The sequence below is a fragment of the Schistocerca nitens genome, chromosome 10 (assembly GCF_023898315.1).
Source record: "Schistocerca nitens isolate TAMUIC-IGC-003100 chromosome 10, iqSchNite1.1, whole genome shotgun sequence".
NCBI lineage: Eukaryota > Metazoa > Arthropoda > Insecta > Orthoptera > Acrididae > Schistocerca > Schistocerca nitens.
Genome location: NC_064623.1, coordinates 48,433,579 through 48,459,578, shown reverse-complemented (window position 1 = coordinate 48,459,578; position 26,000 = coordinate 48,433,579). Strand labels below are relative to the sequence as shown.

The window sequence follows — 26,000 nt, the reverse complement described above, 5'->3', positions numbered from 1 at the left end:
CTAGTGATACGAGGTCGTTGGGATCCAGCACGGCGTTCCGTATTACCCTCCTGGATCCACCGATTCCATATTCTGCTAACAGTCATTGGATCTCGACCAACGCGAGCAGCAATGTCGCGATACGATAAACCGCAATCGCGATAGGCCACAATCCCACCTTTATCAAAGTCCGAAACGTGATGGTACGCATTTCTCTTCTTTACACGAGGCATCACAACAATGTTTCACCAGGAAACGCCGGTCAACTGCTGTTTGTGTATGAGAAATCGGTTGGAAACGTTTCTCATGTCAGCACGTTGCAGGTGTCGCCACCGGCGCCAACCTTGTGTGAATGCTCTGGAAAGGTAATCATTTGCATATCACAGCATCTTCTTCCTGTCAGTTAAATTTCGCGACTGTAGCACGTCATCTTCGTGGTGTAGCAATTTTAATGGCCGGTAGTGTATTAAGATGATTTGAGTGTCTGTAGTGACAATGTAAGTAAGTAATACTGACTGTGAATTGGTAAAGTTTATACTGGTAATACTTGTACTAGTATTAGTGCTGCCATTAGTAGTGATAATAGTAATGGTAGTAATGATAACGATAATGATAGTGACATATAAAAAAATTCGTAAGTGAACAAAATAGATGTCTTCTGGTATAACGAGTTCTGTGGAAAGGGAAGTTAAGCAGATTGTACAATCTAAGAATATTGGGAAATGGGGAAGATCTGCTTCGAAAGTACGAGGGTAACAAACGAGAACGAGGACAGTGGTAATCATAATTTGTGTTCGTAAACAGGGTGAGTCAGCTGTCCCTAGCGACGTCGTTTTATGCAACCTGCTCTACGTTTGTATCTGGAATGGTATCTAGACTGGCGACAGTCATGCAATCGATATGGTTCTCTCTCAGAGGTTTGGGCGACTGATCACAAAAGGAATCATACAGCAAAAATACAACGAAGATTGGCCATGAGTTACACGTAATTTTTGGGCCAAGACACACCTTACTTCTGCCATATTTACCCTACTGCTCCAATCTTTCTTCATGCAATTAGCGTTGTAGTTACTATATGTTTTTGATGTCTCTGTAAGTTTATTCTGTTTATATTACTTAATTGTTAGAAAATGGTTCAGAAATGTTGCCTTGTAAAGTGTGTTTTACCATCAGAAACAACGTAACTAACAGGAGATATCGAAATGGGAAGTATGAAAGTAACAACTTAACAGTATATAATCCAATGAAAAGATTGATACCTGACTCGCCACGGTAATCTACTGAAGTATTCTCGTAAACAAAATTTCTACGACAGGTCTAAGATGTCTTCTTGTATGCCTACTCTACCAGTTACTCGGCGTCATTCTGGCAATGTGCTGCATATCTCCAGAGGGTTCAAATGGTTCAAATGGCTCTGAGCACTATGGGACTTAACATCTGAGGTCATCAGTCTCCTAGACTTGGAACTACTTAAACCTAACTAACCTAAGGACATCACACACATCCATGCCCGAGGCAGGATTCGAACCTGCGACCGTAGCGGCTATCTCCAGAGGGAACAGGCCAACAAAATTGTTCTGTCACGTCAGGTTGCATAAAACGAAATCGGCAGGGGCAGCTGAATCAGCCAGTGTACTGTGCGACTAGAAATGCGAATTTTGTGGCGCTCACCTTTCAACAGGCGCAGCACTTTACCCAGTTTGTTGTAGTAGCTGGAATCCTCGCCACTGAAATCCAAAACAACAACTTGAAAATTGTCATCATGTGGGAACATCCTACAGTTGTCCATGGCGTTGCTGTAGTTCTCATGCAGACATATGGCTGCCATTCCTATCTCGAACACACTGGCGACCTGCAATAAAAAAAATACAGTTATTTAATTGTTTGCAGATTATGCTTCGTGCAGTGTAATGACATTTTTTTCAGACACACATACACTGATGAACTATATTCATTTTTTTTGTTATCTTAAAACTGTTCAGACTGACATCATGCGCACACACACCCACATATAAATATATAACTTACCAGATATATGACGGCAATTATTTTGGTACCCGTCTTGAGGGAACAGCCACAGCAAGACTGTTTTAGGGCTGCCATTTCCACAAAAGTGCGTTTTTCTTTTCGTCACAAGGTAGTTGATCTGTAACAAAGTGATGGGTAGTTACACGCTGTCCACATTCCAGGAAGGACATTTCAAAAGTAATTACCGATAAAACTTACACAGGACCTTTCAGATATAACGCAATTTTTAGAAATGCAATAATTAAGTCGAAAATGCATCGAAATACAAAATTCTTATTTTATTTTCAGCTGCATACACTCTCATTTAAGTGTTGTTAAATAATATCGTTCATTTGTCCACCTCCACTGTCTCGGCAGGCAGTTACTTGGTCTATGACGTTCATGGTGAATCTTTCACAGACATCTCTGTTGGTTTCCTTGCTGGCACGTTGTATTTCTTTCTTAAGTTGTAGAAATGTAGACATTGGACTTCACATAACGCCATGAAAAGAAGTCGCATAGAATGAGGTCACAAGATTTGGGAGGCGACTTTGAGTCGTCACGAAGTGAGATCACAAAGGGAATTTTTCACGGAATAGGGTTATTGTCTCGCAGGTTGTGTGACACGTAACGCCGTCCTGCTAACCCAAATATTGGCTGCATCCACTTCACACAGAGCAGGCCAGAACTTGTTTTCTGCAAATACGATCAGTTTTTAATGCAAGGATAACGATGGCAGCTTTAACTTCCATTTGAAGCGTATTTAAAATCATTGAAACCACAACGCAATACACTACGAAAACAAGATACGTCATGTCACATCGTACACAACACAAAGCGCTCTATTATGGATTCAGATTTCTCGGGTTCGATCACCGGTCTTTATCTGTCACTTAGCACTTAATTCAACTCTGGTATTGTTTGTTAATGTGAATTATGCCGAGCTGCACCTTCGTCCCAAGTCCATATAAAACTGCAGATCCCCATATACGTGGCTGGGCAATTTAGTTCAAAGGTCTGATGAAGGTGACGGGATACCACCTTCAGTGACTACTACGGCGCTGGAGTGGTCGAAACAATCTTGAGCTTTACTTTATTTTTTAAATTCGCAGGATAGAAAAACAGTTTGACATCGTTGTACGAAGGAAGAGTTAGTACGTTTCTGTACAGCTTGTGTGAAATGACTTCCTCACATTATAACAGAAATTTATCATAGGCCGCAGGAACGACGAGGCGATCCAAGCCATTAGAAAAAAGTAATAATGAACAAAAATGAGATTAATAATAAGTACATAACGTTCAACTAACGAATCAAAAGCAGACTGCCAAAAGAACATTGCTACACACTGCGAAAAGTCCTTTTACATGTTAGAAAAAGTTCTCCCATATTACAGTTTCAAGCGTAAACAGGTAAAAAAATCGTCAGCAGTGGGGTTCGAACGCTGGACCATTGATACGAAGACCGCGCGCTCTACCAACTCACCCACGAGAGATTTATGAACCAATAACTGACAGACACGGTTTTCCTATGCTCTGCAGTTCTGGTATTACTTTTAATTACCGTTTACGCAATTTCTGCAGGACAACATACAGCACGAACTAAATCGGTGTTTTGGTTGATCCTCCATCGACATACAACGCTTGGTACCGATCTGACTGTCAGACATTTGGAGGTTTGGGTGTTCACGGATGACATGGTTCCCCTTTCCGTTCATGCGGCAGATATCTTCGATACGATGCCTCTGGAAACATCGGAACATTTTGGCAATCTTGGTTACGGACGTGCTCATTATACGACCACCAGCGATCGAATGCTCTGAGCTTCGACATAATGCACTCAAAAGTACCCAGAACACATTTCCGACCACGGCTGACACTGGCAACCTATTTGGAACGTCGCAGAGATGCCGTTCGGGGTCAGATGCAACAGGGCTACCTGCAGGACTGGCTAGCATCTGCATTTACGAGGGCAGTCCAATAAGTAATGCAACACATTTTTTTTCTCGGCCAATTTTGGTTGAAAAAACCGGAAATTTCTTATGGAATATTTTCAAACATTCCCGCTTCGTCTCGTATAGTTTCATTGACTTCCGACAGGTGGCAGCGCTGTACGGAGCTGTTAAAATGGCGTCTGTAACGGATGTGCGTTGCAAACAACGGGCAGTGATCGAGTTTCTTTTGGCGGAAAACCAGGGCATCTCAGATATTCATAGGCGCTTGCAGAATGTCTACGGTGATCTGGCAGTGGACAAAAGCACGGTGAGTCGTTGGGCAAAGCGTGTGTCATCATCGCCGCAAGGTCGAGCAAGACTGTCTGATCTCCCGCGTGCGGGCCGGCCGTGCACAGCTGTGACTCCTGCAATGGCGGAGCGTGCGAACACACTCGTTCGAGATGATCGACGGATCACCATCAAACAACTCAGTGCTCAACTTGACATCTCTGTTGGTAGTGCTGTCACAATTGTTCACCAGTTGGGATATTCAAAGGTTTGTTCCCGCTGGGTCCCTCGTTGTCTAACCGAACACCATAAAGAGCAAAGGAGAACCATCTGTGCGGAATTGCTTGCTCGTCATGTGGCTGAGGGTGACAGTTTCTTGTCAAAGATTGTTACAGGCGATGAAACATGGGTTCATCACTTCGAACCTGAAACAAAACGGCAATCAATGGACTGGCGCCACACCCACTCCCCTACCAAGAAAAAGTTTAAAGCCATACCCTCAGCCGGTAAAGTCATGGTTACAGTCTTCTGGGACGCTGAAGGGGTTATTCTGTTCGATGTCCTTCCCCATGGTCAAACGATCAACTCTGAAGTGTATTGTGCTACTCTTCAGAAATTGAAGAAACGACTTCAGCGTGTTCGTAGGCACAAAAATCAGAACGAACTTCTCCTTCTTCATGACAGCGCAAGACCTCACACAAGTTTTCGCACCCGAGAGGAGCTCACAAAACTTCAGTGGACTGTTCTTCCTCATGCACCCCACAGCCCCGATCTCGCACCGTCGGATTTCCATATGTTTGGCCCAATGAAAGACGCAATCCGTGGGACGCACTACGCGGATGATGAAGAAGTTATTCATGCAGTACGACGTTGGCTCCGACATCGATCAGTGGAATGGTACCGTGCAGGCATACAGACCCTCATTTCAAGGTGGCGTAAGGCCGTAGCATTGAATGGAGATTACGTTGAAAAATAGTGTTGTGTAGCTAAAAGATTGGGGAATAACCTGGTGTATTTCAATGCTGAATAAAACAACCCCTGTTTCAGAAAATGTGTTGCATTACTTATTGATCTGCCCTCGTATCTTGAAGGACGGACTTTTCGCAATGTTCCCATATCTTTGTCCAGCCCCTCAAGGTGCCAGACTGAGATTCATCCGAATAGTGTAGTTTTACACGAAGTATTGGTCTACAGAATACGCGTTCCATCGACAAATGTTTGCAAAGTAAGTGCGAGAGCCTCCCGCAACCGATCATCAAATTTCTGTGGCAGACGCTACAAGAGAGGCGTTGCGTAACAGGGAGACGTTTACAGATTCAGAGCGCATACTTCCTAACAAGGGAACCACCCCATCGCACCCCCCTCAGATTTAGTTAAAGTTGGCACACCGGATAGGCCTTGAAAAACTGAACACAGATCAACCGAGAAAACAGGAAGAAGTTGTGTGGAACTGTGATAAAATAAGCAAAATATACAAACTGAGTAGTCCATGTGCAAGATAGGCAACATCAAGGATAGTGTGAGCTCAGGAGCGCCGTGGTCCCGTGGTTAGCGTGAGCAGCTGCGGAACGAGAGATCCGTGGTTCAAGTCTTCCCTCGAGTGAAAAGTTTACTTTCTTTATTTTCAGAAAGTTATGATCTGTCCGTTCGTTCATTGACGTCTCTGTGCACTGTAATAAGTTTAGTGTCTGTTTTGCGACCGCACCGCAAAACCGTGCGATTACTAGAGGAAAGGACGTGCCTCTCCAACGGAAACCGATAACATTTGATCGCGAGGTCATAGGTCAACCGATTCCTCCACAGGAAAACACATCTGACATATTCTATACGACACTGGTGACGGCATGTGCGTCACATGACATGGATATGTTGTCGACCCACCTAACTTATACACTTGGCGAATGGGTAAAAAGATTCTTCTACCTTGCCCGATTTAGGTTTTCTTGTGGATGTGATAATCACTCCCAAAAAAGTGATGAAAACATAAGAGTTTGTCACATAAAACTTTTCACTCGAGGGAAGACTTGAACCAAGGACCTCTCCTTCCGCAGCTGCTCACGCTAACCACGGGACCACGGCGCTCCTGAGCTCAGATCCTGCTTTATGTTGCCTATCTTGCGCATGGACTACTCAGTTTGTATATTTTGCTTAATTTTTTCATTGTTCCACACAACTTCTTCCTGTTTTCTCGATTGATCTGTGTTCAATTTTTCAAGGCCTATCCACTGTGCCAACTTATAACTAAATCTGAGGGGGGTGCGATGGGGAGGTTCCCTTGTAAGAAGAGCCAGGCAACCTATTACTTCCTCCAACGTACGTCTCTTCCTATTCGGGCACCATGAGAAAATCGGAGAAATTAAAGCTCATACGGAGGTTTAGCGTCTGCATTTTTTCCCACTGCACCATTCCGAACGGAACAGGAAGGCGGAGAAAAATTGCTGGCACCAGAAATATCCTCGACCACACCACGAAAAGTGAAAGTGTTAGATGTAGAACTGATGAGGCTAGAGCCTCCAGAGCGAGTACTCACCAGGATGTGTAGGCAGCCTCGCCGTTCTCCAGTCAATGGCGACGCCTCTTCTGGTCGCTGGCGCACGCCGCTGCTTCGACCACGCCCAAGCTTGCTCGCGTTATCGACATTTTCTGCGCACCCTGTGACGTCACACAGTGACGTTCTGACCCATTGGCTTCTGCGCAAGATCTTCCCTCTTTCTGTTCTTATCCTCTTTTTGCCTAGTTCTCCTAGACGATTAAACATGTCTCTGGTGACGACCCATATGATTTGCGCATTGTTGCGTTTTTCATTATGACATTATCAAGGGATACCTTTCGTGACGTAACTCGACCCACCGCAATATTTTTTCTTCCTTTTTTTTTGTTTCCTCCTGCGTATTTTGTCAGATAATGGGAATGAGTTACGAATGAATACTCTACCGGGTTTTAGACACTGATCAGTGAGAACTTTATGAGCACCTGCCTGACCGCCAGTATGTCCACCTTCAGCATGGATAACATCGGTGACGCGTCGTGGCGTGGATGCAGTGAGCCCTTGATAGGCCGCTAGAGTGAGTTGGCACCGTATGTGTACATACAAGCCAAATAATCCCACTGAATTTCGGGAAGGGGAACGATGAGCTCTGACGCTACTTTCCATCCCAGATCTGTTCCATCAGGTTCAGATCTGGCGAGTTGGGGGTAGGGGAGGCAGCACATCGATTGCAACTCGCAGCTGTGTTCCTCAGACTACTGTTTCTTGGCCTTGTGACGCATTATCTTACTGGAAAATGCCACTGCCATCAGGAAACATGGTCGCAAGTAAATATGATGAATAGTGAGAGCAGGCGAGATTCCGCATAGAACTCTTGCAGAAATGAAAACAACTAAATGGGTGTGAACTACGTTACAACAAAAGAGTTCAAGAATTACAATGCCCAGGTGAGAGTTCATAAATTAGTAGGTAAAAAAAAAAAAAAAAAGACCAGTGGGGCGTCAGGGAGATTTGAACACGGATCTCTCTCCCGTGAGATCACCGAAGTTAAGCGCTGTCGGGCGTGGTCGACACTTGGATGGGTGACCATCCAGGCCGCCATGCGCTGTTGCCATTTTTCGGGGCGCATTTAGGCTCATGATGCCAACTGAGGAGCTACTCGACCGAATAGTAGCGGCTTTGGTCAAGAATACCATCATAACGTCCAAGAGACTGGTGTACTGACCCCATGCCCCTCCTATCCCCATCCTTCTCGTAGGATGACACGGCGGTTGGATGGTCCCGATGGGCCACTTGTGGCCTGTAGACGAGGAGGGTTTTTTTTTTCCCATCCGCAGTCCAACACCGTGACCACACAACCGTGGAGCCGTGGTTGTGCAAATGCGCAGAACGTTGCACATCTGGAGCTTTAACCGTTCACTGTTTCTATTTTGTTTCTTTTCTCATAGTTCACTATAGTATACAATATGTACAAGATGGAATAATAAGAGTCGACGACCAAGAACGAAGTGCTCGAATTAAATAGGATGTAAGACAGGATCTAGTATTTCACCCCTACTGTTCAGTCTGTACATCGAAGAAGCAATGATGGAAATAAAACTAATGTTCAGGAGTGCAATTTAAATCCAAGGTGAAAGGATATCAGTGACACGATTTGCTGATGACATCGCTATCCCGAGTGAAAATGAAGAAGAATTGCATAATCCGCTCAATGGAATGAACAGCCCGATGAGTACAGAGCATGAATTGAGAGTAAATCGAAGAAAAACGACAGTAATGAGAAGTAGCAGAAATGAGAACAGCGAGAAACTTAATAACAGAATTGGTGATCACGAAGTAGATGAAGTTAAGGAATCCTGCTACCTAGGCAGGAAAACAACCAATGATGGGCGGAGCAAAGACAACATGAAAAGCAGAATAGCACTGGCAGAAAAGGGGATTACTGGCCAAGAAAAGGCTACTAGTCTCAAGCATAGGTCTTAATTTCAGCAAGAAATTCCTGACAATATACGTTTGGAGCGGAGCGTTGTACGGTAGTGAAAGGTGGACTGCGGGAAAGCTGGAACAGAAGAGAATCGAAGCATTTGAGATGTGGTGGTACAGACGAAAGTTGAAAATTAGGTGCACTCATGAGGTAAGGAATCAGGAAGTTCTGCGCGGAATCGGAGAGGAAAGGAATGTGTGGAAGACAGTGTTGAGGGGAGAGGACAGGATGATAGGCAATCGGTTAAGACATCAGGGAATGACTTCTATGATACTAGAGGAAGCAGTAGAGGACATAAGCTGAAGAGGATTTGGAATACATCCAGCAAATAATTGAGTACACAGGTTGCAAGTTCTACTCTGAGATGATAAGGTTGGCACAGGACAGGAATTCTTGGCGGGCCGCAAAAAACCACTCGGAAGATTGATGACCAAGAAAAAAAAATTGAGAACGTGAGTACTTAGAGATTTTCAACAAACTTTAGACATAATTTCAAACTTTTTCTCTTCATGAAAAGAAAATATGTATCACTTACTATATTTTCGACGTTCATACGGTAAAACAGTCGCATCCAGCGTGGCTTCATGATGTTAAAATTTATTACTACTTTGCTACTAACTCTATTCACACACATTAAGCAGCCAGTATCCACATACGGTGCTGAATGTGCCCAACAAAATTATATCATTACATGACAGAGAGAGGGTGAGGAGGAGATGAATAGAGAAAGGAAAGAGGAGGAGATGTATAGGGAGATGACAGATGTTAGATGGACATAGGAAGGAAAGAGGAGACGGACAGAGAGGGGGTGAGGAGGTGATGGATAGAGAAAGAAAATGGGAAGAGATGTACAGGGAGACGGCAAATGTTAGATGGACATAAAAAGAAAAGAGGGACAGAGAGGGGGGAGGGAGGTGATGGGTATAGAAATCAAAGAAGAAATCGATAGAGGGAGGGGGTAGAGCAGATCGACAGACAGAGGAGGGAGTAACAGATGGACAGAGGCAGGGGTGGGATGATATGGACAGAGTGTGGGCGGTGGAGGAGGTTGACAGAGAAGGGGGCGAAGGAGATGGACAGAGAGGAAGAGGAGGAAGAGATGGACTACTAGAATTAAAATAAATATACACCCCAGCAACGTTGGGTACTCATCTAGTATCTGCATAAAAGCGCAACACTACATCCTACGAAGGCTCTGTGGAAATTAAGGTCCGATCGGTCGCGAAATAGAAACCACCGTGAATATCAGAAATGTTTTATTTGCAACAGGTAGCTGCACCTTCTAACAGCTTCTATATATAGTTGCCACTCTGTCTTAGACATTGGTCGTAGCGTTGTACCAACTTTCCAAGGCTCTCGTCGTGGAAGGCAGCCACCTGTGCTTTCCACCAATTCTCTACGCTGGACTGCAGCTCGTTGTCACTGTCAAAATATTGGCTTCATAGCCAGCAGTTCGTGTGAGAAGACATGAAATTCAGCGGTAGCAGTTACAGGCTGTATTGTGAGTGATCAGATACTTCCCACACTGCAGGAGCATCTTCACTGCCCTGCAGAGAGCGGGGGAGAATTGTGATGAGGCAGGAAACGCATGACAGGTATGTTATGTGGGCTGCAGAGCATCAGGCGAAATCTCTCACCGGGCCTTCTTAGATGCTGGGAGACCTTTTTCAGGCATCTTTACGTGCTCACTGGGCCCTTAGAACTGGAAAGAGCGGCACGATGCGATCGGCAGGCATACTAGAGACACTGCCCAACACATATGTGGAAAGCCTCATCAGCTTTTCACTGTCTTTGCGATTTCGCGCCCAATCGGATATTAGTTTCGGAATAGCCCTCATAATTTCAGTCTTGTTTACCATGTGACAATAGGACGCATATTCAATGAAATATGTCAAATGACTTGAAGAAGTTCAGTGTGCTTAAGTATATTTGTTCATATATCTGTACGAAGTTTTTTAGTGGATTAAGGGAGTAGGACGTCAAACGGGACGACTTGGAGCAGGAGAGGCATCGCAGGACATTTTAATTTACACTGTCTATACTTTTACAAATAAATTCATAAAACTTTGTCAGCATCACCAGGAAGGATTCAGGATTCACACCCATTGTAGTGGAAGTTCGAAAACATAACGAAATAAATTCTTTTTACGTGCGAAATTTCATCATTTTTTCACTTACTAATGGCTGCATTTGTTGCTATAGGTACACTTTTCTTCATAAATTAAAGAGATTGTTCGATAAATTTTGCACAGCATACATACCATACTTACAGGTGTATGAAACTCTAGAATTTATTTAAATTATGAAAAAACGAATGAGCTGTTATATTTTAAACTTCATGTTTAGGAAAAACACAAATTTTATAGTTTATTACCTCAATTTTTACCACAGTTTTTATAGATTTGGAAAATTCTAGAGTTTCATACACCTTTAAGTATGGTTTGTATGCTGTGCAAAATTCATCGAAGAATCTCTCTTACTTATGAAGAAAAGTGTACCTATAGCAACAAAAGCTGCCATTAGTAAGTGAAGAAAATGATGAAATTTCACATGTAAAAAAAAATACTTCGTTATGTTTTCGAACTTCCACTGCTATGAGTATGAATTCTGAATCCTTCCTGGTCATGCTGACAAAGTTTTATGAATTTATTTGTAAAATTATAGGCAGTGGAAATTGAAATGTCCTGTAGTGCCTCTCCTTCTCCAAGTCGGCCCGTTTGACGTCCTACCCCCCTTACGTTCGTCAGTGTTTGTTCAGAATTGAACTTAGAGCAATACTTCTACTTATTTCAGCACATCATACTCACACTTAATTCGGATTGGTTCTTGCAACATTGCAAGACAAAAGAATTCACGAGAGTTTTTCTTAATTTTCAATTTTTATTATTGCATACTTTAAATAAATAATGAAAATTTTGAGATAAGACATAACAACAAGATTATGCTCTTCAGTAGTTTATTATTCGTTGCGCAAATCGTTCACCGTGTGATAGATTTTGAGTAAGTTTGTCTTTATAATACGATCGCTTCCTAACTTTACCTAAGTGATATGATCGTTTTGTACTAACTTTACCTAAGTGATATGATCGTTTTGTAAGTTTGTTTACGTAATACAAACTATTTACATACGTTATCATCATAAACTTCACACGGCATGTAATATTTCGTTCGGCATCGTATTATGTTTACTGTTATTTTGTGCACTGTGTTAAACATTTCTGGTAATTTTTCATATATTAGCGTGTACAGTCTCATGTGTATACGAATAAAATTTGTGTAGCTATAAAACAAAAAAGCAATAAAAATTAAACAAAATTAAAAGAAAATAATATAATTAAAACACGAAAAATAAAATAAAGAAAATCCCCCGGGTGTGTAAGCTTGATGTGCTCAGAGGACACTAGTCCAGTATAACTGGACGCGTACAATCACACCAGGCAGGTAGCTATGGGGGTTGGGGGGGGGGGGGGGGGCAGACTCGAGCAAAGTGGTTCGAAACACGATAAAGAAACCTATACCAGATCAGCCATCTGTTGCCAAGCTATGGCGGTCTAATGTGAAATTAATTGCAGAGTAAAACTCGTACCCAGAATGAAAAATGCTCGTATCTCAGCACAAAAAAGGCGAATAAGTCCTGGGCAGAGTATAAGTGTTTCTTTTTTCCCTTACGAGTTAACCCTACTTCCCCAATTCACTGAGCTCTCTTAGCTGAAAGGTGTTTGCACACATGCATTTATGGGCTAAAGTCCATGATCCTGCGCCCAAAATCCAGAAGACTCGAGAGCCATAGTAAACAATATATAGGCCCTATCATACGGCTGAAGAACAAACATGTAATAGCTAAAAAAAATTTCTGGGGCGATGGATAAAATTTCTGGTGGTGGATACGTTCCTGGTGGGAAGCTAAAAAACTTTTTTGATTTTTGGTTGGTGGTCGTTGATTTTTCTCCACAGGGGGGCTATTTCTCCCCCAAAATCATCCCCTGTTACATGTACAGAGAGGGATGTAAGAACAAATAGACACAAATGTATGTTCTTCTGGACAGTGGGAGGCATCTACAATGCAAAGCATCGGAGAGTGGGGGTGCTTCTATAGCAGGAAGTATTCTACATCTACATTTATACTCCGCAAGCCACCAAACGGTGTGTGGCGGAGGGCACTTTACGTGCCACTGTCATTAACTCCCTTTCTTGTTCCAGTCGCGTATGGTTCGCGGGAAGAACGACTGCCGGAAAGCCTCCGTGCGCGCTCGAATCTCTCTAATTTTACATTCGTGATCTCCTCGGGAGGTATAAGTAGGGGGAAGCAATATATTCGATACCTCATCCAGAAACACACCCTCTCGAAACCTGGACAGCAAGCTACACCGCGATGCAGAGCACCTCTCTTGCAGAGTCTGCCACTTGAGTTCGCTAAACATCTCCGTAAAGCTATCACGCTTACCAAAAACCCTGTGACGAAATGCGCCGCTCTTCTTTGGATCTTCTCTACCTCCCCGACCTGGTAAGGGTCCCACACTGATGAGCAGTACTCAAGTATAGGTCGAACGAGTGTTTTGTAAGCCACCTCGTTTGTTGATGGACTACATTTTCTCCCAATGAATCTCAACCTGACACCTGCCTTACCAACAATTAATTTTATATGATCATTCCACTTCAAATCGTTCCGGACGCACACTCCCAGATATTTTACAGAAGTAACTGCTACCAGTGTTTGTTCCGCTATCATATAATCATACAATAAAGGATCCTTCTTTCTATGTATTCGCAATACATTACATTTGTCTATGTTAAGGGTCAATTGCCACTCCCTGCACCAAGTGCCTATCCGCTGCAGATCTTCCTGCATTTCGTTGCAATTTTCTAATGCTGCAACTTCTCTACATACTACAGCATCATCCACGAAAAGCCGCATGGAACTTCCGACACTATCTACTAGGTCATTTATGTATATTGTGAAAAGCAATGGTCCCACAACACTCCCCTGTGGCACGCCAGAGGTTACTTTAACGTCTGCAGACGTCTCTCCATTGAGAACGACATGCTGTGTTCTGTTTGCTAAAAACTCTAGAGACTTGCGGTACACGGCTGTTAGAAGGGGGCAAGTTCTTTCGCATACGATTATAAAATGACTTTTATCTTAGTAATATGAATATTTCCATATGTGTTTGGAGAGAGAGAGATTGATTTTTGATTGAGATTTTTGCTTTAAGTCGTAACTGGTACCTGAATTTTGGTTGCTGCCCCCTTGAATGATCAGCTTCTGCACCAGTTGGTGACGTACTGCAATTTGGAGGAAGTTATTGTTCTTTAAGGTTTAAAATACGACTCTGTTAGTTACTTGGCCGTATTGCGGATAGCTTTGAGCCTAAGTTTTCGTAGCTTTTCATACCTAAGGGACCACTGTTGTAAGTAAATAAGATCAAACAGCAATCTGCTTTTCGTGAGAAAAGGAGACTGCTTAGCTCACAAAATTCCTTCAAATTACACGTCCTGCTATATCAAAATTGGTCAGTGGAGTTCAGCACCATACTATTGTACAAGAACATAATCCAATTACTGTAATTAAGAAATTATGAGAGGTTGTTACTTATTGAATGAAAACTAATGAGAATGCATTTCTTTTCCTGTATTTTAAAGAACTTTGTACACTTACAATTCTGTCGATTGATAGACGCGACGACAATGAAGTTCACCTCCTTTTCCAAAAACAAGATATTTCTATTCTTCACTTCCAGAAAATTTGTATACATAAATGTTTGGCAACTCTTACACATACTTTAATCGGTTTTATCACTAAAATATCAATTTTCATTAAATGTAACAATACGTTCTTAGCGACGGCCTAGCAACACGTCCTCTTTCCACAAGATACAGATTAACAGTTCTCTCTCTTTTTTTAAATAATAAATCAATTTTTTTTAGAGTCCATACTCAAAGATTCACAACTTCTATCGTTGCAGGGATTGCGCGCTAAAGAGTTTGTTGCTGTCCGGCTGCGCTTCACTTCACTTCAAGTACTTTTAGAATCAAATTTACATTTACGGTATTTACATACATTACTGAGCTTCTCAGAACAAAATCAGATACAAATTAGTTTTAAAAAACGTGGGGGCAGTGAGGCTCACATAACATTACAGGATGGATGCGTTCTGAAGTTTAATGACACGTTGTGTCATATTGCACGACATGACAAGTGCCTGTTGGATGACCTGATGGCATGTGTGGTGTTACACAACATGTCATGTATCATGTTAGTTTACCTGACACGATGCAGTATATTACATGGCATGGGTACCAATAGCACCAAGTAAAACGCGCAAATCTATCAAGATGGTTTGATGTAAATGTATCAGAAGCTGACAGGTAAGTCGAAAGGCGACTTCCCTTCTTACACACTCCTATCTCTGCCCATGAAATACTCGCCTTTTTGTGCTACGATAGGAGCATTTTTCACTCTGGTATAACGTGTTATGCACAAAGGGGCGGATGCGGACACTACTATTCGATTACACCATTGGTGACATAAAACAGAATAATCGCATAAAAAAAAAACAGAGGAAACTTCCTGGCAGATTAAAACTGTGTGCCGGACCGAGACTCGAACTCGGGACCTTTGTCTTTCGCGGGCAAGTGCTCTACCGACTGAGCTACCCAAGCACGACTCACACCCCGTCCTCACAGCTTTAATTCCGCCAGTACCTCGTCTCCTACCATCCAAACTTCACAGAAGCTCTCCTGCGATCCTTGCACCATCGCAGGAGAGCTTCTGTGAACTTTGGAAGGTAGGACACGAGGTCCTGGCGGAATTAAAGCTGTGAGGACGGGGGGTGAGTCGTGCTTGTGTAGCTCAGTCGGTAGAGCACTTGCCCGCGAAAAGCAAAGGTCCCGAGTTCGAGTCTCGGTCCGGCACACAGTTTTAATCTGCCAGGAAGTTTCATATCAGCACACACTCCGCTGTAGAGTGAAAATTTCATTCTAAAAAAAAAAAAAAACAATTTTTGAAACGTAGGTGTCAGACTGAGAATCATGGAGAAATTCAGTCCGACCACGAAAGAAATGGTCTACAAAGCAATCGCTCCGTCGACAAATGGTCGTTAAACAGGCGCTAGAATCTCACAGAGCCCTTCACCCAACACTACAGTGGCAAGCGCTGCAGGAGAGGCATTGCGCATCACGACGATGTTTATCAGTGCGCATACGTTGCAAGAAGTGGCCGGCAATACGTTACTTGCTACCACGAACGTCTCTCGCGAAATGGCCGTGATGAGAAAAATGAGAGAAATTGTAGCTCATACGGAGGATTAACGTCTTGTTTTATCACGTGCCTTTCGCGTATGAAACAGGAAAGAGGAGAGCAGTTACGGACACCAAAACCGCCTACGGCCGCGCTACGAAAAGTGAACGTGTTAGATGTAGAGCAGACGAGGAGAACGCCTCCAGAGAGTACTTACGCGGATCGCTGGCGCACACTGCCGCCCCACCGCGCCGTCGCTTCCTCTTATCGACATTTCCTGCGCACCCGTTAGGCCACGCCTAGAGGGGCTGCGCCTGATTGGTTCACACATGTGATTTCCTGCTTCCTCTATTTCCGCGTTTTCCGACATGACGGTTTCGAGGTATTTGTCCGGACGCAGCTGGACTCGGTGTAATATTTTTCTTTCTTTCTTTATGATGTGTGGACAGAAGTGCCGACACAATGTGGTTGAGGAGACCGATATGCACGCTATTAGCTCACGCAGGATGGCGTGAGGTCTGAAACAGGATACGTGATGAATGCTATAAAGAAAAGTACGTAGCTGCTGGAATACTTAACTTTAATCCATCATTGTTGTACATCGCTCTTGACGATACAAGTGAGACTCTTTAGATACAAGCTATGTAAGGCTAATGGCGCCTTGCTAGGTCGTAGCCATGGACTTAGCTGAAGGCTATTCTAACTATCTGCTCGGCCAAGGAGCGAGGCTTCGTCCGTGTAGTCGCTAGCAAAGTCGTCCGTACAACTGGGGCGAGTGCTAGTAAGTCTCTCGAGACCTGCCGTGTTGTGGCGCTCGGTCTGCGATCACTGACAGTGGCGACACGCGGGTCCGACATGTACTAATGGACCGCGGCCGATTTAAAGCTACCACCTAGCAAGTGTGGTGTCTGGCTGTGACACCACATTTTATTCTCTCTAACATTTTGCGTGGTATCTGTCTGTTCTAAGTCGTGTCTCCCTGCCACTTTCGCGCAACGACGCTCTGAACGTGTTTTTTAGGGAATTGACTAGTTTGAACCTGGGACCTGTTGCTGGTAAGGAGACGCCAGACCACACATGACATGTAGAGTTCAGAAGAGTTCAGTGAGACTAGCGATGATATAACCAAATACTTAATGATTTCAGCGTCAGGTCCACTGCACTCCCTGTAAAAGAATCTTAATACTAACTGAATTTAGTGGAAGGGGTTAAGGCTTTCCTATTTTTAGTTAGCTGGTAAAATAACATCGAAAAAGCAGTTAAGTTTACCATTGGAATTTTTATTCTACTCACAAAACATTGTTTATAAATTGCACTATTTATAAAAGGAAATATTTTAATACAGGTTGATAAAAACCAACTGCGTTCAACAAAAATGTGAACGAATATTCCCTGAATGGGTTTCCAAGTTCTATAATGGATCGAAGGATGACCTATGCCATATCACATCTATAAGATAGGTTTAAATTGAGTTTCGTAAAAGAGAAAACTATCAAAAATGGTCTACAGTGACCCTCAATTATTTTTAATTACTTATTTAACTTGTCGTAAATTACAGTGGCTGATGTGGCATCTCAATAATTATATAACAGTAAAATCATCGCATTTCAGATTTTAACTTCTAGTAGCAAATGTGAATACCACGAAGTTTAATTGACGATCCGCACTAGTATTACGTAAAAAGGGGGTGTAACAGACGAGACTTCTGCAGTTCTGAGTGAAGCTTTATGCGCTCTTATGCAGCATTGCGTGCGTTTGTTACCTTGTCAGTGTTCAGGCAGTGTCAGGGGGCGGCGGGCGGCGCAGCTCCACACACCTCGCCGTCTCGGAAGCAACTCTTTCTAACTTCTCCTTACTACGATTTACCGAAGTTGGTTTAAGAAAAGCTATCTGGCTGTGTTTTCAACTGACCAATCTGGGTCTCAATGTTAACCTTAAGCTCTGCCTACAAATATTCTGTCTGTCCAATGAGAAACGTTATAATTTTCGTGGTGGGGCAATGTTTTAAATGTTCGCTACGTAACAGAGACGCATATAGTTTAACGCTAAAACTTGCAGCTGGTGTGGCCCTTTTAGTGTTATCGTAAGATCTATACTGTTCTTCTGGAGGGCTCTATCTTTTAACATGGGCTGGGGGTGGTCTTGGCGGTCGGCTGGCGATGTGGGTGTCTGTCCATTGTCGTAGTGCCTTCTAGCTTAACACGGTTCTGCTCGCGGCTTCTGTTCTCGTTTCTCCCCTCGGAACTGCATCTGTTTCACGGTGGGAATGTATGACATGCATTTCGGCGTTCTTGTGTTAGTCTGTGGTGTTCCATTTGCTCACTCGTTGATCGTATTACTTTGGTTAATTTAATGTCGGGATTTATTCGGAACTATGTGACATACTGTCGGATTTGCTATCATGTCAGGGTTTTCCTGGAAGGTGTTGGATTTGCCTGACACCTTACATTCTTTCATGTGCCATATTTTGCTACATAATGGAAATGAGCCGTGAAGGAATATTTTAAAACATCACAAAGAAGAGTCTAAATTTTTTTCATTGTACCTAAGACGAATATGAAATTTCCCTTCTTTCTCTATTGCTGCGTGCTCGTTATGAAAGTATCAGGGCATATGGACTGGACCTCACATAATATTTTCTTTCCATTTTCTTTCATCCAGAATATTTCGTAACATAATGAAAACAGGCTATGAACGAATATTTTAAAATACTGTAAATTAGATTCTAATTGTTTTTTCTTCTGTATATAACTCAGTGTGCATTAATCGCCGAAAGATACATTATTAGACGATGGAATCGCGCTCACTGCACAATGTGATGAAACAGTGCAGGCGAAAAATTTGTAGCAATTGCAAGTGGCACAATCAGAGACAGTTAATGTCAGTGGAATCACCAAATTTGCGCGGAACAACGGCAGTGTCGAGGAATTATCATAAAGGACTTTTATTGTTTATTTATAAATCGGACAGTTGCGAATAGGGCTCACGTTCTGTGGGTATCGTACAAACTTAATTACGTTTGTAGATAATCCATTTATAGTGGATAGAGTCATATCCAACCGAAAGAATGCGGAAAGTTCTTAACTATACAAACCAACGTTGTTCAGGACATAATTCTGACTGGGAAGAAATCACATATGGGGTTCTTCAGGGTTCAGTCTTAAAAATGGTTCAAATGGCTCTGAGCACTATGGGACTCAACTTCTGAGGTCATTAGTCCCCTAGAACTTAGAACTACTCAAACCTAACTAACCTAAGGACATCACACACATCCATGCCCGAGGCATTTCTTCGTTACGACGGACTTAGAATATTTCACGCGCTGTGCGCCTCCGGCACCGCTATATATATTTTACTAGACCCGTGTTTCACAAAAATCAAACTTGCTGATAAGGATTGCGCAACTTCCGGTTGCGGTTGCGCAGAACTTCCGTGTTTAGAGCCAGTTCTTAAGAGAACTCGCGGTTCCAGACTGCAGCGCCTACAACCGCACGGCCACTTCGGCCGGCGGTTCAGTCTTAGATCTACTGTTGTTCCTCATGTATGTAAACAATATTCTAATATACAAATGGCTCTGAGGGGATCTTCCTGAGCGACCGGCTGCTGACACAGTCCTCTGGCACAGCTGCATTGTCATGACTTAGAATCCGGGCTAGATCTTACCTGATAGAATTGGAGGTTATGCTCTTCTCAGACGTGCCTCAGTAAAGCTCCCTCTCTGTCAGTATACGAGATCTGTTAAAAAGGTATCTGATCTTTGGCCGGAAAAAAAATCTTTCTTACTTCGCGCGTTGGACTCCTAATCACCGTCAAAGTAGTTCCCTTGGGACTCCACACACTTCTCCCCAGCGCTGCCGCTATTGTTGGAAGCACGCCGAAAAAGCCTCTTTCGGAATGGAGTTCGGATCGGCTGTCGTTGCTACCATAATGTTCTCCGTTGTCTGAAATCGCGTTCCTTTCAATGGCCTATTGAGTTTGAGGAACAGGCAGAAGTCACAGGGGGCCGTATCAGGAGAGTAAGGAGCCTGTAGAAGCTCAGGAATCTCATTTTTTCCCAAAAAAAGAGTCTCAACCAAGTGTGAGGAACGTGTTGGAGCGTTGTCGTGATGGAGGCGCCAATTTCCAGTTGACCGCGAGTCGAGTCTCTTGCGTCGCACAACATGATGTAGGCGACGTGAGACATTCCTGTAGGTGATTGTTTGACCCTGTGGTATGTACTCGTGGTGTACCACACTGCGGGAGTCAAAGAAAACAGTCAGCATCACTTCGACATTCCTGCACAGTTAGCGGACCTTCTTCGCTCTCGGAGGTGAGGAATCCTTCCACTGTGACCACTGGGATTTGGTTTCTGGGTCGTACCTGTACACCCAGGACTCGCCATCACCAGTGATCACGGCTTTCACAAGTCGGGATCACTTTTTGTGGAGTCCAGCACGACCCGTGTGGGACTTCAACATGAAGTTGCTCATGATCCACCATCAATAGCTTCGCCGACACATTCTTCGTGGCCAAATTTTCGGTCACTGTGGAATGTCCCGAAAAAGTGCTCTACAATTTCTCTGACAGTCATAAGACGGTCGCGCTTCACCACATCGTCCACTTTGGCAATGACTTGGTCATTTCGGTATGATGATGGCCGACCGGAGCGTGGCTCGCTCTCCACCGATGTGCAGCTGTCGTAAAACGATTTTACCACTCCTTCATCTGTGTGAAGCCCATAGTATTATCTTCGAAAGCCGTCTGACCCTTCCGAATTGTTTCCACCTGGCTGTCGTCCAGTTTCTGGCAAAATTTGATGCAGTGGCGCTGCTCCAGTGGTCCCGTCATTTCCCTTGTAATAAAAAACCGACGCGATCTCTACCCATTACCTCACTCAACTGCTGCTTGCTAGCAACTGACGCTCTAGACAGGTGGGAAAAAATTCAAACATGCGCAAGAAGGTTCAAGGCGGGTTCATCCAAGCGCCATAGATACAAATCCATCAGGTGTGCCAAAAAAAAAAGTCGATATACGTTTATAATAGATTTTGTCTTCAGGTATCTGAGTCTTCATTTAGCCTACCTAAATTTCTTCTTTCTCACGGACTTTCCTACTCTGCAGAAACTTTCAGCTCCAAGATTCATTACAGAACTTCGAGCTGTGTGCCTACTGCTTATACATTCAAGTTCCCTGTCAATTAACAGGTCTTCGTTCTTGGCTCCCTCTCCAGGACACTACACCATGGCGCCCTGGAACAGCTGACCTGGAGGAATATACAGGCTGGTCCATTGATCGTGACCGGGCCAAATATCTCACGAAATAAGCGTCAAACGAAAAAAACTACAAAGAACGAAACTCGTCTAGCTTGAAGGGGGAAACCAGATGGCGCTATGGTTGGCCCGCTAGATGGCGCTGCCATAGGTCAAACGGATATCAACTGCGTTTTTTTATAGGAACCTCCATTTTTTATTACCTATTCGTGTAGTACATAAAGAAATATGAATGTTTTAGTTGGACCACTTTTTTCGCTTTGTGATAGATGGCGCTCTAATAGTCACAAACATATGGCTCACAATTTTTGACGAACAGTTGGTAACAGGTAGGTTTTTTAAATTAAAATACAGAACGTAGGTACATTTGAACATTTTATTTCGGTTGTTCGAATGTGATACATGTACCTTTGTGAACTTATCATTTCTGGGAACGCATGCTCTTACAGCGTGATTATCTGTAAATATCACATTAATGCAATAAATGCTCAAAATGATGTCCGTCAACCTTAATGCATTTGGTAATACGTGTAACGACATTCCTCTCAACAGCGAGTAGTTCGCCTTCCGCAATGTTAGGACATGCAGTGACAATGCGCTGACGCATGTTGTCAGGCATTGCCGGTGGATCACGATAGCAAATATCCTTCAACTTTCCCCACAGAAAGAAATCCGGGGACGCCACATCCGGTGAACGTGCGGGCCATGGTATGGTACTTCGACGACCAATCCACCTGTAATGAAATACGCTATTCACTACCGCTTCAATCGCACGCGAGCTATGTGCCGGACATCCATCATGTTGGAAGTACATCGGCATTCTGTCATGCAGTGAAACATCTTGTAGTAACATCGGTAAACATTACGTAGGAAATCTGTATACATTGCGCCATTTAGATTGCCATCGATAAAATGGGGGCCAATTATCCTTCCTCCCTTAATACCGCACCATACATTAACCCGCCAAGGTCGCTGATGTTCCACTTGTCGCAGCCATCGTGGATTTTCCGTTGCCCAAAAGTGCATATTATGCCGGTTTACTTTACCGCTGTTGGTGGATGACGCTTCGTCGCTAAATAGAACGCGTGCAAAAAATCTGTCATCGTCCCGTCATTTCTCTTTTGCCCATTGGCAGAACTGTGCACGACGTTCAGAGTCGTCGCCATGCAATTCCTGGTGCATAGAAATATGGTACGGGTGCAATCGATGTTGATGTAGCATCCTCAACACCGACGTTTTTGAGATTCCCGATTCTCGCGCAGTTTGTCTGCTACTGATGTACGGATTAGCCGCGACAGCAGCTAAAACACCTACTTCGGCATCATCATTTGTTGCAGGTCGTGGTTGACGTTTCACATGCGGCTGAACACTTCCTGTTTCCTTAAATAACGTAACTATCCGGCGAACGGTGATGTCGTCCAGGATAGCGAGCAGCATACATAGCACACGCCCGTTGGATATTTTGATCACAATAGCCATACATCAACACGATATCGAACTTTTCCGCAATTGGTAAACGGTCCATTTTAACACGGGTAATGCATCACGAAGCAAATACCGTCCGCACTGGCGGAATGTTACGTGATACCACGTACTTATACGTTTATGACTATTACAGCACCATCTATCACAAAGGGAAAAAGTGGTCCAACTAAAACATTCGTATTTCTTTATGTACTACACGAACATTTAATAAAAAATGGGGGTTCCTATTTTTTTATAAAAAAATATCGGTTTGACCTATGGCAGCGCCGTCTAATTTCCCCCTTCAAGCAAGACAAGTTTCGTTCTTTGTAGTTTTTTCTTTTGATGCTTATTTCGTGAGATATTTGGACCGGTCACGATCAATGGACCACCCTGTATAATAGAGGCAGATAAATAGATTATCCAGAATACGTTATATGGGAAGTTGGGTGGAGTTACCACGTAGAATTCAAGATATTTCAGCAGACAGGAAAAGATGAGACAACGCTAGACTGATTGGTATGGCTAATGCATGAAAGTAAATCGCCGAGAGGTGGAAGTATGACTCGCACATTTAGGCTTCCGTAGAAACCCTGAGAATCGAGAAATTCAACGAGTTTTGCCTATTGTCTATATTAATACTGGCAAAATATTGGTCCCGTGAATTCCAAGACCATATCAAAATCTCTACTGTAGTTCCTCAGACTAGCCCGGACATACAAAAAAAAAAAAAAAAAAAAAAAAAAAAAAGCCACCGGGGGACTTCGTTTACGTATGGTGAGAGAGAAGATTAATAAAACAATTTTATTTACATACTAAAACATGACTACAACTTACATGCAGTAACTTTCGTATCTTGTGGTTTTGACGTATGATTGATGCAATGTACTTTCAAATGGCAAAAGAAATTCTTTATGTGACATAACTATAATTTAACAATGCTCGTTTGACAACACTTACCACAAACGTGACGTCATTTTGACGACTCTGTAACAAAGAAATATATGAATGTAATTGGTCCTCCATACAGTCGCAGCAATTTAAGCTGTCCTTGTAGGTTTCTGCCTAGCCACACACTCAGCAGCGTAATATTTGTGAAAGGGAAAAATTTGAATTTTATTGCTGCTCGTTCCAGTCGCAGAAATTTAAGTTGTTCTATGTTCCTGCCCTACCACACACTCTAAAATCGCTAAATATTTATTTCTCAAATCTGACGGAATGTAAATAACATCGAATATTGCACAACATACTTGTATTACATTCATAAGAAAGTCTCAGAATGCGTTAACAACGCTAACACGAAAAAAATACATTGGCATATGATGAGATGCGAACTCCAAAATCCACGATGTTATCCATTACACACACACTTAATCCGGTGTTTTGTCTGCTATCTGCGTTCTCATAGTCTCACTTGGAGGGTTATATCGTTAATGCGTTATTGACATTAAAATGATAATGGTGACTTGTTTTCAGTGTTCCTTTATCATGAAACGGCATAATGCAAATTATAAAACAAGCATGTGTCATGCTTAATTTCTAAATCAAGTTATGATAAATCGTTCCAAGATTGACGTGTTTTTATAAGTCTCCAAAAAATGGTTCAAAAGGCTCTGAGCACTATGGGACTCAACTGCTGTGGTCATCAGTTCCCTAGAACTTAGAACTACTTAAACCTAACTAATCTAAGGACAGCACACAACACCCAGCCATCACGAGGCAAAGAAAATCCCTGACCCCGCCGGGAATCGAACCCGGGAACCCGGGCGTGGGAAGCGAGAACGCTACCGCACGACCACGAGATGCGGGCTATAAGTCTCCCGTACGCGTGCATGAAGTCTTGTGAGAGGCCCGTATCGAACGCTAACAAAAGTCGATAGCCGATGATGCGGTCATTGATATTGCATGTGATGTCAAAATGACGTCACGTTTGTAGGAACTGTTGTGAAACGAGCGTTACCCGCGATGTATAGTACACAGTGAAGTTTTCAATGCAAAGAAGCCCCAATACTTAAATTACTATAGGTATCTTATTTGATTTTTCCTCATGTACTCACCACGGATAGGAAGGCAATGATGATGGTAGCGTTCTTCAAATGGCTCTGAGCACTATGGGACTTAACATCCATGGTCATCAGTCCCCTAGAACTTAGAACTACTTAAACCTAACTAATATAAGGACATCACACAACACCCAGCCATCACGAGGCAGTGAAAATCCCTGACCCCGCCGGGAATCGAACCCGGGAACCCGGGCGTGGGAAGCGAGAACGCTACCGCACGACCACGAGATGCGGGCGGTAGTGTTCTTGAGAGAGCACCCACAGCAGAGCCGATTCAGGACTGCCATCTCTGCAACAGTGGTTTTCTGTCCGGGAAGTTTCTCTGTAACAAAGGAATGAAATCTGAAGCACGTTCAGGCAGTAAGAGCCAGATACTATCAGTTGGTGATCAGCAACGATGATTACACTTTATACTTGTGAGTGGTTTATTTGACCAAAACTGGTTGTTCTAATTAGGCTATTGAATTTTTTTAAAGGTCAATTCGGCCCAGGAAATATTCAAGAAACTAGAAATATTCCGCAACATACAGTATATACGGTTGCATCTCGTCTCCAGACCCGTACGAACAGCGGTGTCCATTTTTGGTATAGCGACTAAGTGCGCTACACATGCCTCACAGACCACAATCATGCAACATTTCTGCCAATGTGTCGTTGCCGTAACCATGAGAACGTCAGTGCGTATCTTGACCTTATTTTATGCACCAAACAAAACTTCAGAATACTGTAAGTCGAGCACATCGCCGAAGACCTTGTGCTGAATCAGCGACAGTGGCGTTAGAAACAAATGAGTTTCGTGAAAGATTCCAAACATTCCCACGAGAAAGACACCTCTCCATTGGGCTTGTCATATTATTCCAGTGATGCCTCACAGGATGAATACCAAGAGCTCAAATGGGAAGCCAGTAGGCTACTAAGCAAGGAAATCTTAAATGTCTAAGGAAAATATAATATATATATATTGTGTGTAAGGGGAACAAACTTGAGAACTATATTAAAGGAAAACAAGGGAGAGTAGGTGAAGAGGATATGGTAGACATGATACTGCGAGAAGAATTTGAAAAGGCAGTGAAAGAACTAAGTGGAAACAGTGCCCTTGGACTTTACAATATTCTTTCAAAATTAGTGAGATCCGTGTCAGAGCCAACAACTGCAAAATTTCTTTATTTGGAGCACAAGATACATTAGGCAGCTAAAATACATAGTACTCCACGATGGATGAAATAATTGGCTCTGAGCACTATGGGACTCAACTTCTAAGGTCATTAGTCCCCTAGAACTTAGAGCTAGTTAAACCTAACTAACCTAAG

At 43.2% G+C, this 26,000-nt stretch overlaps 1 protein-coding gene across 3 annotated transcripts in view; it reads right to left on the bottom strand.

The window, feature by feature from the left end:
* Positions 1–16,155, bottom strand: part of LOC126210518 (uncharacterized) — a 28,458-nt gene extending 12,303 nt beyond the window's left edge. Inside the window, exons 1-3 of one of the 3 annotated variants that reach the window (XM_049939765.1) lie at positions 16,132–16,155; positions 2,008–2,125; positions 1,651–1,831 (exon numbers count right to left, since the gene is read on the bottom strand). In XM_049939765.1, the coding sequence (XP_049795722.1) occupies positions 1,651–1,831; positions 2,008–2,082 (256 nt within the window). In that variant the 5' untranslated portion in view covers positions 2,083–2,125; positions 16,132–16,155. Of the gene's footprint in view, positions 1–1,650; positions 1,832–2,007; positions 2,126–5,684; positions 5,883–6,735; positions 6,940–16,131 lie in introns of those variants that run through there. The other 2 variants (XM_049939764.1, XM_049939766.1) reach the window with 2 other exon arrangements.
* Positions 16,156–26,000: the final 9,845 nt, after the last annotated feature.